This window comes from Drosophila elegans, unplaced genomic scaffold, assembly GCF_018152505.1.
Source record: "Drosophila elegans isolate 14027-0461.03 unplaced genomic scaffold, ASM1815250v1 contig_208, whole genome shotgun sequence".
Classification (NCBI taxonomy): Eukaryota; Metazoa; Arthropoda; class Insecta; order Diptera; family Drosophilidae; genus Drosophila; species Drosophila elegans.
Window position 1 is genome coordinate 3,096,832 of NW_024545578.1, and position 15,540 is coordinate 3,112,371.

The following is a 15,540-nucleotide window of genomic DNA, read 5'->3' on the forward strand; positions in this document are numbered from 1 at the left end:
GGTCAAGTGGCAACAAGATGGAGAGATTAGCCCGGCTTACGAGCCACTTGTTCCGCATCCTTGTAAACTCATCCTTTTTTTAGGGTTGACCATAATTTAAGTCGGCTAATAGGGGGAATGAGAGAAGGGTAAATCCCCAAAGGCACGACACTTTTCCTGCGTTAAACATAAAAACTTTATCTTATTAAAACACTCTCTAATCTTGGCCAAACATTAAACAGAATTAAGAAAAACGGTTTGTTGATAAAATAATATACACATTTTTAAATAATACAAAGTTGCACCTACTTATTGTATGATATACAGCTGCGGTCAAATGAAAATAAAATAGAATTTTTAAGCTAAAACATTAATTCATTGAATAAAAGATATAGATTTGAGCATTGTTTACAAGCAAAACATATCACGAAAAAATCGGTTAATCAGCACTTACTTCTATCACTATCTAAGCTCTAAATCGGTGTATAGCACCAATACACTTACGTTTCCCGATCTTGTCCGCCGTTTGAAACTTCTGCCTCAGTAACTTTTGTCATTTTGCAGTGCGCAGTTCGGAAACACAAAATCCAGCGGAATGGCGACCAAGAATATAAATAATAATAATGCAGTTAAGGAAGGCAAAAGATATAAAATCATAAAACATTGAATCTCTGAAAGACCAACTTCAATTGAAAAAATAAAACCTTCATGTAAATATCCGAAAAAAACAACGACTAAAAAGAGATAATAGTACATGAATTACTGGAAAAACCCACTTTGAAAGTTTTTATTTCTAAATTTCTTGGTGCCTCTTAATATTTGAATTTAAAGTTTATATGTTTAAAGTTTTAAAATTTTGAGCTTATAAATTTAGAGATTTTAAATATACATATTTTAAATTTTAACTTTTAAATAAACTAAATGTTTACCGCCTTTCGATAAAAACGGAATTTTAGTTTGTTTTAGTTTTTAAAAGTAGCGCCTTAAATTGGTTTTCTGAAGGGCATTCAGAGCGTAGTTTAGTAGGTTCCTTATTATTTCACGATATCTTCGTTTGCTAATCGTTGGTTGTTAACATTCTTCGAAAAGCGAAGAGTTCTCAAGAGCACCCAAAGCGAAGAGCACTCAAAGATAAATTAAATAAAAAACCTAAAGTGTTACCTTTTGATTGCTAATAAATTATATTAAGATCAGATTATTCTTGGCTAGCTTCGAGTATGGCGGCTATACATCAGAGATTAAGTGGGTTGTTAAGTGTCTATCAAAATATCATTACCTGGGACTTGACCTTTGAGTGACTGATACGACTATCTTTCTATCCATACAACTATATATCTACGAACTCGTATCTAGTAGTTTTCGAATCGCTACGATCAAGTCGAAAAGTTTTTATTGCAGTTGATTAGAAGCTAAAGGATAGTCTTTGGAACAACAACCATTCGCATAAAATGCAAACCCGTAAAAAAGGAGTGGAATTTGCTAAGCACATAACGGAGATCATCACCAAATCCACGGGCTTTGAAAGTCGCCTTCAGAAGGTTGGAGCACTATATCCGTTAACTAGTTAGATAACTATCTTATCATGAATTTAATTTTAGATCAAGATTTTGGATGGCGGCGATGGAGCCTGTACTGCTGAACTGAAAGTGAACCAGGATCATGTGAACTGGTATAAAACCCTGCATGGTGGCTATATCATGACCCTGGTGGACAATATAACCACCTATGCCCTGATGTCCAAGCCCTGTCATCCTGGAGTTTCGGTGGATGTGAATGAAATTTTTTGAATGGTGCCAAATTGGGGGACGATGTGGTGATTCAGGCCAATCTTTCGAATGTGGGAAAGTATTTGGCCTTCATCGACTGCACGCTGAAGCACAAAAAAGATGACACGATCATATTACATGTGTAGCAGTACATTGTTAGTTTATTGTCAAATAAAAAAATAAATTGCCAAATTCAAATCTTGTATATAATTTCCTTTTATTTCTCTGAAAATAATATTGGAAAAAAAATAACAAAAATAAATATCTATTTAGAGTAATCTGTTTCAGTGCTCTATCAAGCAAATGCCAATAAAGCGCCTGTATCAGAAACCACACAAAATATTTTGTTCCATTCTTTTTTGCTCTTATATAACAGAAATATTAAACTGCTGATTCCTACAAATCCCATTTGATGACCCAATATAAGAAACTAAGTCATCGGAACAACAGCTGCACGGTATGGCCAAAAACTGATTTTTCATATTCCCAATTTGTAGAGCCCCAATTTGACTTATTTGCGGCAATCAAATGAAGCTGCATAAGCATCGCAAGTAAATTCAATATGTAAATTGACAAATAAATGTGAATGTATGGACTTTTTGTGTGGACATGCAATAAATAATAAAGCCATATATACAACAAGTAAAAATGCAGTCAAATTATTTGTAAATCGAGAAATGAGAGAAAATGAGCAGAAGTTCAATAAGGGTTCCAGATGTTTTTTCATTATTATTGCGACTGGGTCACGCACTTTTTTTTTTTTCTTTCGATTTTGGTCATGGACAAAGCGACGCCTCTGTGGAAGCCATAAAATTCGTACACATATTCACCGAATAGTCTGGCGTCTGGATGTAAGCATACATTTTATGCAAAACGAATCAAAATCCAATTATAAACCAAAGGCGTGTGCGTGTGTGTGGTGTGTGTAAGGATGGTGGGGCAATGTGGTCCCTGGGAGGGGGTCCCCAAACGACCAGTGCCGCCAACTGCAGCACAAAACCGAAACACAACAACACTTGGTCAGGCGGTAATGAAAAATTCAATTTGGTAAACAAAAGACGCCAACGAAAATGCGATTTAATATACATACGCCCATATGTGCGTGAAAATGCATCGAATCGCGGTTCTGCACTAAGAAAAATGTTGGAGTCATAGCTTTAAAATCTTTTGTAATTTAAGTAAAAGGAATATTTTTATTATATTATTCACACATTACATTTTTTGTTTAAGTCTTTAATGTGAGGTACTTAGAAACACATAAACATTTGCTGAAATTGTAATGTTTCTATATTTTAAAAATGTTTTGATCAATGACACTTTTTCATAAAATCCAAAATTAATAATAATTGGTCTTTAATCATAATTGGATTTGGCTTATATCATAATAAGATTGAGTTTAAATTAATGATTTATTTCATCACTTGAAAATTAATGTTTAATCTAATTATGTATTTGGTTATAACAAGCTATTGTTTCAAAAAATTGTTTTATTTGTAATTTAACCAATTTTAAAAGCTAATTTTTATTTATTTAATTTATTTATTTCCTCAGCGTATGTAACGTATGGTTGACTATGCAGCAATAAAACTCATTTGTATTTTCCAGCCATGACAGAAAATGGGGTTGTGCTCTAAAGGGTTTCAATAGTTTCTGCAAATATTTGCTAGCCAACTGTTTGAAGCCCACAAATTTCGCAACAAACCATTAACTTTCAAAGGAAACATATTGGGAGCCACAACCACAAATATTTCCAAAAATTTAATATGCAAATTTAAATTCTACAAATTGTAATATTTACTACAAAATGCAGTTTTGAAATTGGCATATGATTAAAATAAGTAGTAATTAAACAGCATTTTAATGCTCTTAGAAATGCAAAAAAATTTTTAAAGGCATAAATATACATATATATATATATATATATATTATATTTCAGAGGGATTGCCATAAGTGTATAACCGTATTGGATTTGAGGTATCCAACGAAGTAGGAAATTAAAAAAATCGTAACTTACCAGAAATAAAATATCGTTAAGAAATTTAAACTTCATTAGAAATTTACTAAATGTAATTCTAAGATTATATATCACCATTATAAAAATAAATTAAATAATATTTCAATGCCTTTCAAAATTAAGAAAACAAAAAGTTAAGAAAAATTTATTGAAATATTTTTAAAATTATTTAAGAAACTAGGTTAAGTCAGTTTATTGCATTTAAAGTATACAAGAATGTGGAAGAGTATAAAATGATGAAATCAATAATACATTTCTAGTGCCAAGCAAAAATTGAATGTGCCAAGATGAGAAAAATTGAGCAGATGACAATGGTGGTGAGCATGATGGGAAATCCGATTACAAAGAATGACTTGAAGGTGATCTGGTAACCATACTGGCTGCCAATGACCGCCACGAACTCATTGGCCATGGAGCCCAGCAGTGAACCACTGGCTCCGTAGCAGGTGCCAAAGGTGCTGGCCCAAATTAGAGGCAATAGGGATACAGCCACATTTTCGTAGTAGGCCAAGTCGATGCAGAGCTTAACCATTATGGCGGCCACTGCGGTATTGTCGATAAAGGCGGACATTATGGCCGATAGCCAGAGTATCAAAAGCATGCCCACCATATTCTGGTACTGTTCATCCACTTGTTTGATGGCGGTGACGGCCTGCATTCCCAACCAATGGATAAAGCCCATGTCGTAGATTACCTCAGTAAAAACGAAAAGTGAGGCCAGGTACAGCATAGTATGCCACTCGAGTCCGGCTAGAGTTTCAGTGAGATCCTTTTTATCCGCCAGAATGAGTAGCAGAAAGGCGGACAGAATGGATATCCAGCCCAAGGTGGCACCGGGAATGGCCCACGGCACGGATTGCAATATAAAACAGGAAATGGCAAAGAAAAGGGCTAAAAGCGACTGAACCAGCAGCATTTTCTTGCGTAACCTGTGATTTGCCTCTAGATGGGCCAGTGTCTCAAAATAGTTTGGTACTGGTCTGACGAAACTTCTGCCCGTCTGCCTCCTTCTCAGTTCAGCAATTCTCAGCTGTATATCGAATGGGGGTCTCACATTCTCCCGCCTTATCTCGGTCAACTCCAATTGATTTTCGTCCAAAATAAAGATGCGATTGCCCAGGAACAGATAGACCAAGGCGAAAATGGTGATCATGCAGACTACGGCAGCGGGGAGCATTTGAATCGAGAAGCGTATGAAAGTCATTTTGGCCACATCCTTATTGGTGGCTATAATTGCGGTGGGTGCTCCACCCACTGGCGTCACAGATCCGCCCACATTGGCATACAATGCTAAAATGATCAAAACCAAAGTGGTTCTTAATGACATGGCTTCGCATAGCCTGATGACTGGTGGACTTAAAAATAGTACCACAGTGGCATTATCCAGAAAAGCCGAGGACAGGCCAACCACCACGCCCAAAAGGGCGATTAGAAACCAGGGATTGCCCTTGGAAATTCGATAGGCCACCACGGCCAGGTAGTCGAAAAACCCTGTCTCCGCCATCAGACTCATCATGATCATATTGCCAAGGAGCAGCATCATTGACTCCCAGCTTATCCAGGAAATTATCGTTGCAAAGGTAGGTTTATTTCCCAAAACCGCTAGGAGGGCCAGTCCAGCACTGGCTACAAGGAGCGTACACAAAGTGCGATCCGCCAGTTCCCAAACAATGATCACATAGAACCCAACTAACAGAAAGGCGGCATACAAATTGACATATTTTGCAGTCATTGGCCGGGTGTTCACTGTCATATGCAGACCTACTGGATAATCACTCATGCTCTTAAACGAAATCACCGTTTTGGTAACGCCCCAATCATGAGCTCCTAAAATTTTATAGAATATATATTGAACATTAAGTCTAAATTGTATAATTCTTATTTAAATTGCAAATACAAAATAATATTTAAGTTTAATTACATGGTATATATTGTATATTAATTTTTAAATTGCAAATACAAAATAATATTAAGCAAAAAGCAAGCAAAAAAAAATGTTTAATAAGGTTTATATTTGTTTTTAATTTTCAGACATAAAATCTATTTAGAAAATAGTCAAATGAAAAATAAAAAATTATAAGTATTATAATATTTAATTATTTAAAGGTTTAAGGTTTTTTTTTTTACCAGCGTGGTCCGTTGAATTTTCCAGCGCCCTTATCTCATACTTTCCCGATAGAGAAAATTGGAAGATCCTTTTAACCTGGCTGTACTTTCGCATATCCCTCGTTAGATATACATTCCACCTGTTTGTGCGCAAATAACTTCGATTTAGATGAAAATCCCACCACTCCAAACGAACAGCCACTGCGGAAAAATTACTAGCTCTAACCAGATGTTTCGTAAGATATTTGTTAATGGGTCCGCGCAGTAATATCTGAACGGTGTCCTGTTCCAATTTCAAGTTCCTGAAAGTCGTCTGATTGGGCATCACGGTCACCAAAGAATCCTTGAGCTCATTCTCATTATATGTAAGTAGGATCCAAGTGAAAACGATCCAGATTCCCACTAAAACGGTCAACTTGATGATCAAACAGATATATCCCTTTGTGGTTTCGGGCTCTCCCCTTCTACTTCCCTTGCGTCTGACCGGTACCTCATCCATGATATATACAAACTCCTTACGAAAATCACATGAAATTCTGGTTTGAAGGATAAGTCAATCTTTCTTTCAATCTCTATTTCATGTTTAAAATAAACAAAACTAGACACCTGAAAGGTAAAACTGAAAAATAAAAACATAAAAACAATTTAAATTCAGATCTAGAGGCGAATCTGTTACTCTAATAATCTCGTCTATAAGAAATATATTTATATATTGACTAGAACATATTTATTTATTTAACTATAATATATAAATACTTCTGGCCAAACAAGAAATGGAGAATTCTCGTTAAATTTGCATAGCCTAATTGAAATAGTTCAAATCATTTATGCATATTCTCCTTTTTCAATCTTCTATTCGAGCTTATAACAATAAATATTGCAATGAACTTAAATTGTCTATAACAAGTCTAGATCAGTCCAAAAATGTTGATATGTCAAATGAAATCAAATATTGTAATATACTGATTTAGTTGTGAAAAGTACTTTCTTTCACATTTTTACTTTCAAAACCCAAGCCATTATTGTCAAAACAGAATAGAGCAGATTTATAGACCTTAAAAAGGAAATGGAACTTCAACTGCCATTTATCTTCAAATGGCTTTTAATTTATTAGCTCAAAACCGACTTAGGACACTGGAGATTTACTACGTTTCTTCCATTGGAATTTTCAGCAATTTTCTTTTTTAGACGAGGCAGAAGTTGTGACAAAAGCTGCTGACCGCACAACTTGATTATGATGTGTGGTCTGGGCTAACTTAATAAGGGAACTCAATGCATTTACTTAAAAATCCCATCCAGACATCCTGTGGGTACTGAGGATAAAGTTGTTCAAATGCAAAAGGAGAAAACTTGAGCTCAGTGTAAGTAGGCCAAAGTAGTTGAAAGCCATTTTCCCAGCTGACAATCAAAAATGTAGATATGATATATGACGAGTGGGTGGGTGGCGTAAAAAGCAGAAAATGTTGCATTGCAAACTTTTTAATAATGCCATACAATATGGGAAGAGAATGGAAAATCCAACATAAAGCCGAGACATGGGATTGCTATATTTATGAAAATGGACAAAACAATATTTGATGCATGGCAAATCTGGAAAAATTGTTGTTATTCCTGCTTTAGCTATTTGAGGAGCAAGTTTTCTAGCCAAACAATGGGTGTCATTCAAGGGGCTTAGTCACGCGTGAAACATTCTGCAAGTATGCAGATTATTTTCTTTAATATTTTGAGCAATTTAAGTTAAATTTTTCCTTTCAAGCTGGGTAATTTTCCATTTTCCCGTCCGCACTTATAATCCACTTTAGTCTTTCCCCCCAACATGCACATAAATCCAAATCAGCTTTTTCAGTCTGGCCAACGTGTGAAATTCTCCGTCCACCGTCAGATCCCCCGGCAATCTGCAACAATTTCCCCATTTTATGCATTTTGTATTTCAACTCTTTTAATTCCTACAGCTGGGGTGACGTCAACTTTAAATGGCAGCGTGGTTAATTGGAAATGAAGTGCAATACAGACTGTCTGAGATCCGCTTCAAACGGCAGTCAGCCGTCAGCGGGTAATGAAAATGGTCACCGACCCATACAGGTGTTGGTTGCCTAGGCAGTTAAATAGGATTTCCACATACCCGTAACACAGCACATTAATTCGTATGACGACTGAATTGTGTCTGGAATTTTTTTGGGAGGAGCAGGAGTTCGTATTTTCCACGCTGCAAGAAAATAATGCGAAACATACAATATTTTTTAAGGAGAAAAATCGAATGTTAATTTAAATTTAAAGGCGCAATTTGTTTCTATACTAATTTCGTTTATATTTACTTATATTTAGGCCTCAACGAGATTAATTTATTCATTTGTTTGTAAATATTTGTGGTCAAACGAACAATGCACGCAAATTCTGAATAAATTTCAAATTTCAAACTCTTTTGACTAAACCTACGCGAATTCTTCAGCTTAATATTCTCTAATATATTCGCAAAGGCGGGGGTGAATAATTAAAAAATTATTCTCATATAATAATTATTTACTTAGTTGACGTTGAAGACTATGATTTTTCCGAATTAATATTTGGATCTCCTTTTTCGCTGTGTAGTAATTTAATTTAAAGCCAGAATTTAATGGGCTTATGCAATTTCAAGCCGAGTTTTGGAACTTTAGGCCTCGTGTTGATGTTTTTTCGGCACCATCCGATGTCGTTGGCTAATTAGTCAAATATTAGGAGTGTGGGGCAGCGGGTCACGCCTGATGCCAAACATTCCGACCCCAAGCAGAGCACATATTTTGTCACCCTGACGTTTCAGGCAAATGTCGACAGCTGGCAAAGCAAACCCCAAACGAGTTTGAGAACCGAGAACCCAAAACCCAAAAACAAGACGACAGTCGAGAAGACACTTTGACAGTTGCCCTGTCGCTCGAATTTCGCACGGGTCACGCCCACATTATGTCTGTGTATGTAGTACACTGCGATTTTATTTGCCTTGGCCTTTAAAGGCAATCTAATAAATATACCCTTGCAAAAAGGGGTTTGGTATAAGAAACTCGGAATAAGTTAGAAGCTCATAATTTTAGTTGTCAATCTGAGGCAATTATTCCTTCTTTTTTAAAAGTTTTAAGATCTAGATCTAGATTATATTATTAATGTCAAAGGAAATAATTATGTTGTTTGTGTTTTATTACAAAGTATAGCTTTAAGTATCAAAAAAATTGAATTTTTTTTTTAAATAAATTTAATTCTCGATTAAAGCAATGGCATTTTTGCCGTTTAATTGTTATTACTTATCTGAATATATAATTTTGTTCTTCTTAGGTATTTCTTACATTGTTTCTCAAACAGAACAATAATTTAAAAAACTGTTTTAAAATAAAATTGCGCAGCCATCACCACATTAATTGCTCAAAGCTAACAAACATTTTATTAAAAATTGTTTCGTATTGTTTTTAATGAAAGGCGTGGAAACCTCTATATGCCTTAGTTATTTTAGGGTATTCCCGATTTTGACAACCGAAATTACCTTTCGCCACCCATTATGTGATTGCGTAGGCGGCTTTTCCACCAAAGGTGGCCAAAGTATCAACTCGGAGCGGTCTGGAAGGGCCTAAGAATGGCTTAGGCTCCCTTCCAGCAGCTCATTACTAAATACCACCGATGCAGTGACAGTGGCAGTAGCAGCTGCTGTTAAAGGCCTTTGAAGTCGACTGAGCCCAAGGAATGCCGGGACCCATGAAACCCAAGGATCCTGGGATCCCCAAAGCAGATGATGATGTGGATGAACGAAGGTGGTTCTCGGCTAACTGCGTAAGTGGGCTTATTTGAATTTATTGTGGGAATTGCAGGAGCCCAGAGGTTTCGACATCGTGGGCGTCGCGCATGAGACTTGGATCAAAAACAATAATTTACTTGATTTCACTTTCGGCTGCGCCTCCATTTGCCATTTCACATTTCCCATTTTCCACTTGCCATTTTCCATTCGAAAGTTCATGGAGGTGTGGCAGGCGGCTCAAATTGTCTGGAATTAGTGGTGGAAAATGGTGAGGATTATTATTCAGGCTCCCTCGACTAATTGCCATTCGGATGGCATTAGCTAATGAAAAGTTTGCCAATTCAGTTGAAAACCAAATCAAGGGGTTGCAACCCGTTCGTCTGTAAACTTATTTATTTCCTTGAAGAAATACATCGAAAATCTACCTATATTCCCAAGAAATTCCTATTCTGAAAATTGGAAAAGTTCTCGGATTGATTAATCGCTGCAATAAATTCTGCAAAATTCAATAGAAATTTCGGTCTATTCCGGGCGCTAACATATGGAAAAACTCTTCAACTCGCTAACTGATTTATGAGCGCATGTAGAGCGATTCTCTGCGCAAAAGTTGGGCGGCAAAACTTTTCTGTTTGCATTGTAAAGATGTTAATCCCAGTGACAAGTCCTCCTCCTCATCGCAGGATTATACCAACTCGGCGATATCCTGACGTCAGTCTGGTCGCCAGAACAATAGGAATATAGCAAAAAAAGCAAAGCAAAACTCTTCAACAAGTGCTCATAAATGCAAATTGTTATTATGTAGTTGCTGCTGCGGCTATTATATATATGTAATAATCATTTTTTGTTTCTTTATTGTGGATTATGGAAAATGAGACTGGCCATTTGCATAATTGATATATAAAATGGGAACAAGAGAATCAGAATAGAAGTAGCAACTTTTAGCTGGCCTTTAATTGAAAAATAATATCTACTAACTGGGGATAAAAAGAAGGCGATTCTCCACCTACGTGTGGACACATGGCATTTCATTTTATATATATATGGCCTGCGGGGAAAATTTCTTGGGGGAAACTGAAAGGAAAAGCTAGGGGGGCAAAGCATTTCGTCTGGTCTGGTGAAAAGTTAATGATGTCGCTAGCTGGGAGCACACATATTTCCACATTTACGTTTGTAATTAAATTTTGTAACAACTGCCAGGCATTCCGGAGTAATTGCATTTGCCAGTTACATATAGACACGTGCTCAATTTGGGACCTTTTAATATGCAATTTAACGGTTATCGTTAGCCGTCTTGTCCAGAAATGGCCATCAAATTGGCGTTTCATCTTGCCACAAAAGGTAATATTATTTTAACAACATTTTAGACACAATTTACTGAAGCTAAGGATACCTGAACGTTTATGTTGATTATACACATAATTATTTTTTGGTAGGCTTTTAATTTTGTCATAATAACTTCTTAATTATTTATTTAAGAATTGACTTAAATATTTTAAATGTTATTATGTCTCAAGAAAGTAAAATTAATATGATTCACATTAATGTTCCTTTAAACCATATATTTCATAGAGTAAAATGTATTTTATATTACACAAATTTTTTTAAATATAATACCATACACATAAATATCCTCTAATAACTTCTTAGTTAAATATTAACATAATCGTTGTTTTCAAATGGAAAATAAACCTTTAGAAAAAAAAATATAATATCTTTTAGGTAAATGTAATTTAAAAATGTATATTTCATAGAGTAAAATAAGTTGTATGTTTAAATACATTTTAAAATGTTACAATCATTAAATCAAAAGTGCATGCCCCATTTTGATCAATAAAACTCACTTTAAAAATACAGTAGCAGTTGATTACGTTACTTACGTTTCCGGCGATGCTATTTATCCTTTCAACCATTATTCGATTTGCTTTCATATTTTTTTATTAATGCCTCACGTCATTCGTTGAGCACAACAAAGAGCTCGTTAAATGCATGTTGCGTGATTAACTCGGCGGTAAAATATCGAATGAACATGTGCTGCATAATATACCATAATTCGCTTTCAGGGAATAAAGGTTACTTTTGTTGATATTGACTATGTTGCTTTCCTTCACTTTTCACCCTTACAATTCGCAATAAATAGAGGGATGCTGCATTAATTAACATTAATTAAATCAAAATTGAATTTTAATTTATGTTAACTTAAAGAGATTCGCAAAAGTTTTATAGATTTTGGTTATCTGAGTTAATTATACGTACTAAGAAATTTAAACATGAAAGTCTTTCTTTAAGAGGGAATGCTATTTTCTTAAGAATAAATTTTATATATTTGTGTAAATCTACCAGAGTTAAAGAATTAAGTTATTTAAATCAATTATATGTATTAAGAAATTGTAAATGAAAGTATATTTTTATGAGAGGAAATGCAGTTCAAATATTTAAAACCTTCTTCAATGTTAAATGTACAGGGTATAGTTACACAACTAAAACAAATTTAATTCAATGAAATAAAAGGGATTTACGTAAATTGGTTTTATATAATAATCTCAATAATATTTACAGTTGATATTACACTAATTGGGATGTCATTCAATGAATTTAATGTTAAGTGTCTAGTAACATAAATTAAATTAAAAATATAGGCATTGATTATATAATTTGTGAACCAATTGTCTATGGATTTAAAAAAGAAAAAATTTATTAACTTGTTTCTATTTTATTTATCTCCACTTCGTAGTTTAAAGTGACCCTTTTCCATGGTCCTTTCATCACCAAAAAAAAAAACTGGCGACAGTTTTTTAATGCCCTTTTTTGGCTTAGTTGTTTTTTAGGCCCATCATCATCATTAGAGACAACCCACGTTTCTTGTCTAGCCGCTTGTCTCATTCGTTTTTGTTTCATTTGTTGTGTCATTTGTTATTTCTAGAGTTCTTCTTTTTTTTTGGGCTTGCCGGCAGTCGAAAGGGATGTCTTCCAAACTTTGGCTAATTAATGGCAAATTTTCCTGTCTTTTGCTGCCGAAACCCACTTAAATTGATCGATGACATTAAACTGTTGTCATGTCAAACAAGTGAAACAAAAATGCGAATGAATTGTTTGGCATAGAAAAATATCTACATCATAGTGGGAAAAAGTAGGCGTACAAATATAAATATTGGTGAGCAACCACTAATGATGTCACATTTTATGGGCGTACATTTATAACATACAAACATTAAAGTGATATTTACAGATGTGTGGTTTTTGGAAATTCATAGCAAATATTATGTGCTCTTAGACGACAAAATGTTATTCAATATTTATTGATATGTTGCCTACATGTATTGTTTAAGAAGTTTGATACATGCTTTTCATTTATTGTATTTGATTTGTAGTTTTAGCTTTAAAGCATAAAAGCTGGTCATTAGCTTAATATTATGTTAATTATATTGTTTATAAAATTTCTTACCTTATAAGAAATTTTTTTATATAATTATTTTGAGTTGTTCTATATTTAAATTGTAGTTTTTGCTTAAAGCCATTTTTCGCAGTACATGTGTTTCTCTGCTGTGGGTATTTCGATTTAATCAGCTTTATGGCCGCCAGAAGCTTGACTTAGGAATGGTAACCCAGAAGCTTACGAGTTTAGTGCCGAATTTTGCGTATCCGCCTCCAGGAAATGATTTCCGCAGGCCATAACTCTTGTCGTCAGCCATCATTCACCATATTGCGGTGGCTGATGGATGGTGGTTGGTGGATGGTGGGTTGTGGATTGTGGGCGGTAATGTCGGGGTCACCACCGCCCATCCACTTCCCATAAATGACGGCGGGTCAGAGGACTTTAATTGATTCGTTTTAAGCGCAATGATTGCGGTTTTTGGTCGATTGCCCACATCGATCAATTGGAATTGTGGGGCGGCTGTGTGTTCATTAGATGTGTCATAAAACCTCGGCCCAAAAACCTTTTTTGGGCGGCGCAAATAATCTAATTAAGCAGCCCCAGATTGAGATTGCGGGCCATAAATAAGGCAATCTCAGTGCGAAGGGTAGGTCATTAAATTTATGGCCACTGACCGGGCCGAATCAAAGAATTTCATTTGGATTTTAATGTCCCAACTCCTTAAGCAGATCCTGTGCAAATACAGATAAGCCGCTACGAATCTTGTCTCACAGCGAAAAATCAACATGAAGTTCGCTGCCACTGCCAATTAGCATATTTTACAATTAATTGGTAAACAGCGTGTGCTTTTATTATTTCTTATCAGGGCGTTCAACTTTCCGTTCACCCCGGTGAACAATGATAAGTGTTAGTAGTGCCTTTTAGGCCTAAGTCAGGGGCAAAAGTCTCGTGTTGGCAATTAACTCGCCAAGGATTATCGGATGTAGTGGGTGAAAAAAGTTTATTGCCATTTGCCAGGCAAAGGTGTCATAAATCAGTTGGCGAAAAGGTCCGGGAAAAGTGGTAAGAGAAAAAAAGGGACTTTTGTTTTAATCAGGAAGCAAAACGGAAGTTAAGTAGAGCTGAGGTTATAATTTTAGAAAACAATTAATTGTATGATTGTTTAATGAAATTATTTATATTAATTATTCTTATTTGTTATCAATTAAAGAGTTTATAAAGTGGACCGAAAAAAGAAGTTCTCAAGTTGACTTTAGGATTTACCCGCTCTATTGTCATTTTAAAACACAATTAACTAAATAATATGAAAATTTCATAACTACCAATATTATTAATTAATAAAGCGTTGCGAAATTGCAAATTTTAAATTAAAAAAAAAAATATTTTTCTCATTTTAAGACGTGATTTTTATAAATGAAATTAATTGTAAAGTTCCTAATATTAAATTAAATAAATGCAAGTTAAATACAAACAGACAACAGATTTAGTAAAGTTTTACTTAATTTACGACCTTAAAATGTATAAACATGAAAACATTTTTGTATTTCTTTGTTGTAGAGTTTATTAGATCACTTTAAACAATCGAGTTTGGCATAAAAGACACAATCAATTACCCACTCTATTGTCATACTACTCACTTTTTGGCTTTTTTCTGCTACTAACTTTTCATGCAATTACCTTTATCATCACAAACAAAACAGTTGTGTGCAAACGAAATTTAATTGAAAATTTTAAAGATGTTTGCACACTTTGCAGCAAGTAAATTGCCAGAAAACCATAGAGAGGCAATGGCTGCCTGACTTTAGAATTTATTTAGTTGAGCAAACAGACGGGAATAATTTTGTGCATAGTTGTCAGCCATTTGGTCAAAATGTGAATGTAAATTTCTGGGATTTTCGTGCAAAATGCTGGTCTGGGTTGAATGCTTAATGATGATTCAATTGAGGGACTTTTGCGCTATCCCTCCCAAATCCTCGGACTGAGTCTGCTCAACAGTTTCTTATTCATCGAGTGCATTTTATGGGTATTTTATGCAAATTAATGGACCTTTAAATACAAGCATGGCGTGCCCAAGGATATAAATGAACCAAGCCAAACCAATCAAGCTTCAAGCAATGACTTCGACGGGGATTTGGCCAGTATTAAGTGTAATACAATATTGGGATAATTAATTTGTGAGTACCATGTAAGGCGACACTTGAATTCGTGTTCGTTTGGAATAATCGAATTACACAGCTTTTTGTCTATGGTACACTGAGGAAAAGTTTCCGTTCGCTTACCTTTTTGCATAATTATTGAAAAATGCCGCCAGCCTCAAAGTTTTGTGTCTGCCGCTTAATTAATTCTCAATTGATTTTAGGCACACGCTGGCGGCAGCCAACTTTTGAGAGACTTGCTACCGACGTCTGGGTTGAAAAGTTTTGCAGGACCTCTTTCCCTAACTTTCGCTTCATTTTCCGAACTGCAGTTGAGAGGATGCATGTTATTGGCCAAGTTTTCCCTAATTTGCTGGCCCGTACTGGAAGTTCTAATTATTATCACTTTG

At 35.1% G+C, this 15,540-nt stretch overlaps 1 protein-coding gene and 1 pseudogene across 1 annotated transcript; one reads left to right on the forward strand and one right to left on the reverse strand.

Moving 5' to 3' along the window:
• Positions 1-555: 555 nt before the first annotated feature.
• On the forward strand, positions 556-1,891 carry LOC108145789 (annotated as a pseudogene).
• A 2,075-nt stretch (positions 1,892-3,966) lies between these two features.
• Positions 3,967-6,411, reverse strand: LOC108145765 (P protein). The gene is made up of 2 exons (XM_041708130.1): positions 5,887-6,411; positions 3,967-5,586 (listed from the first exon to the last, which is right to left on the reverse strand). Exons 1-2 carry the CDS (start codon positions 6,362-6,364, stop codon positions 4,016-4,018), a joined length of 2,049 nt encoding a protein of 682 aa, XP_041564064.1. The 5' UTR covers positions 6,365-6,411; the 3' UTR covers positions 3,967-4,015.
• Between the last annotated feature and the right edge of the window lie 9,129 nt (positions 6,412-15,540).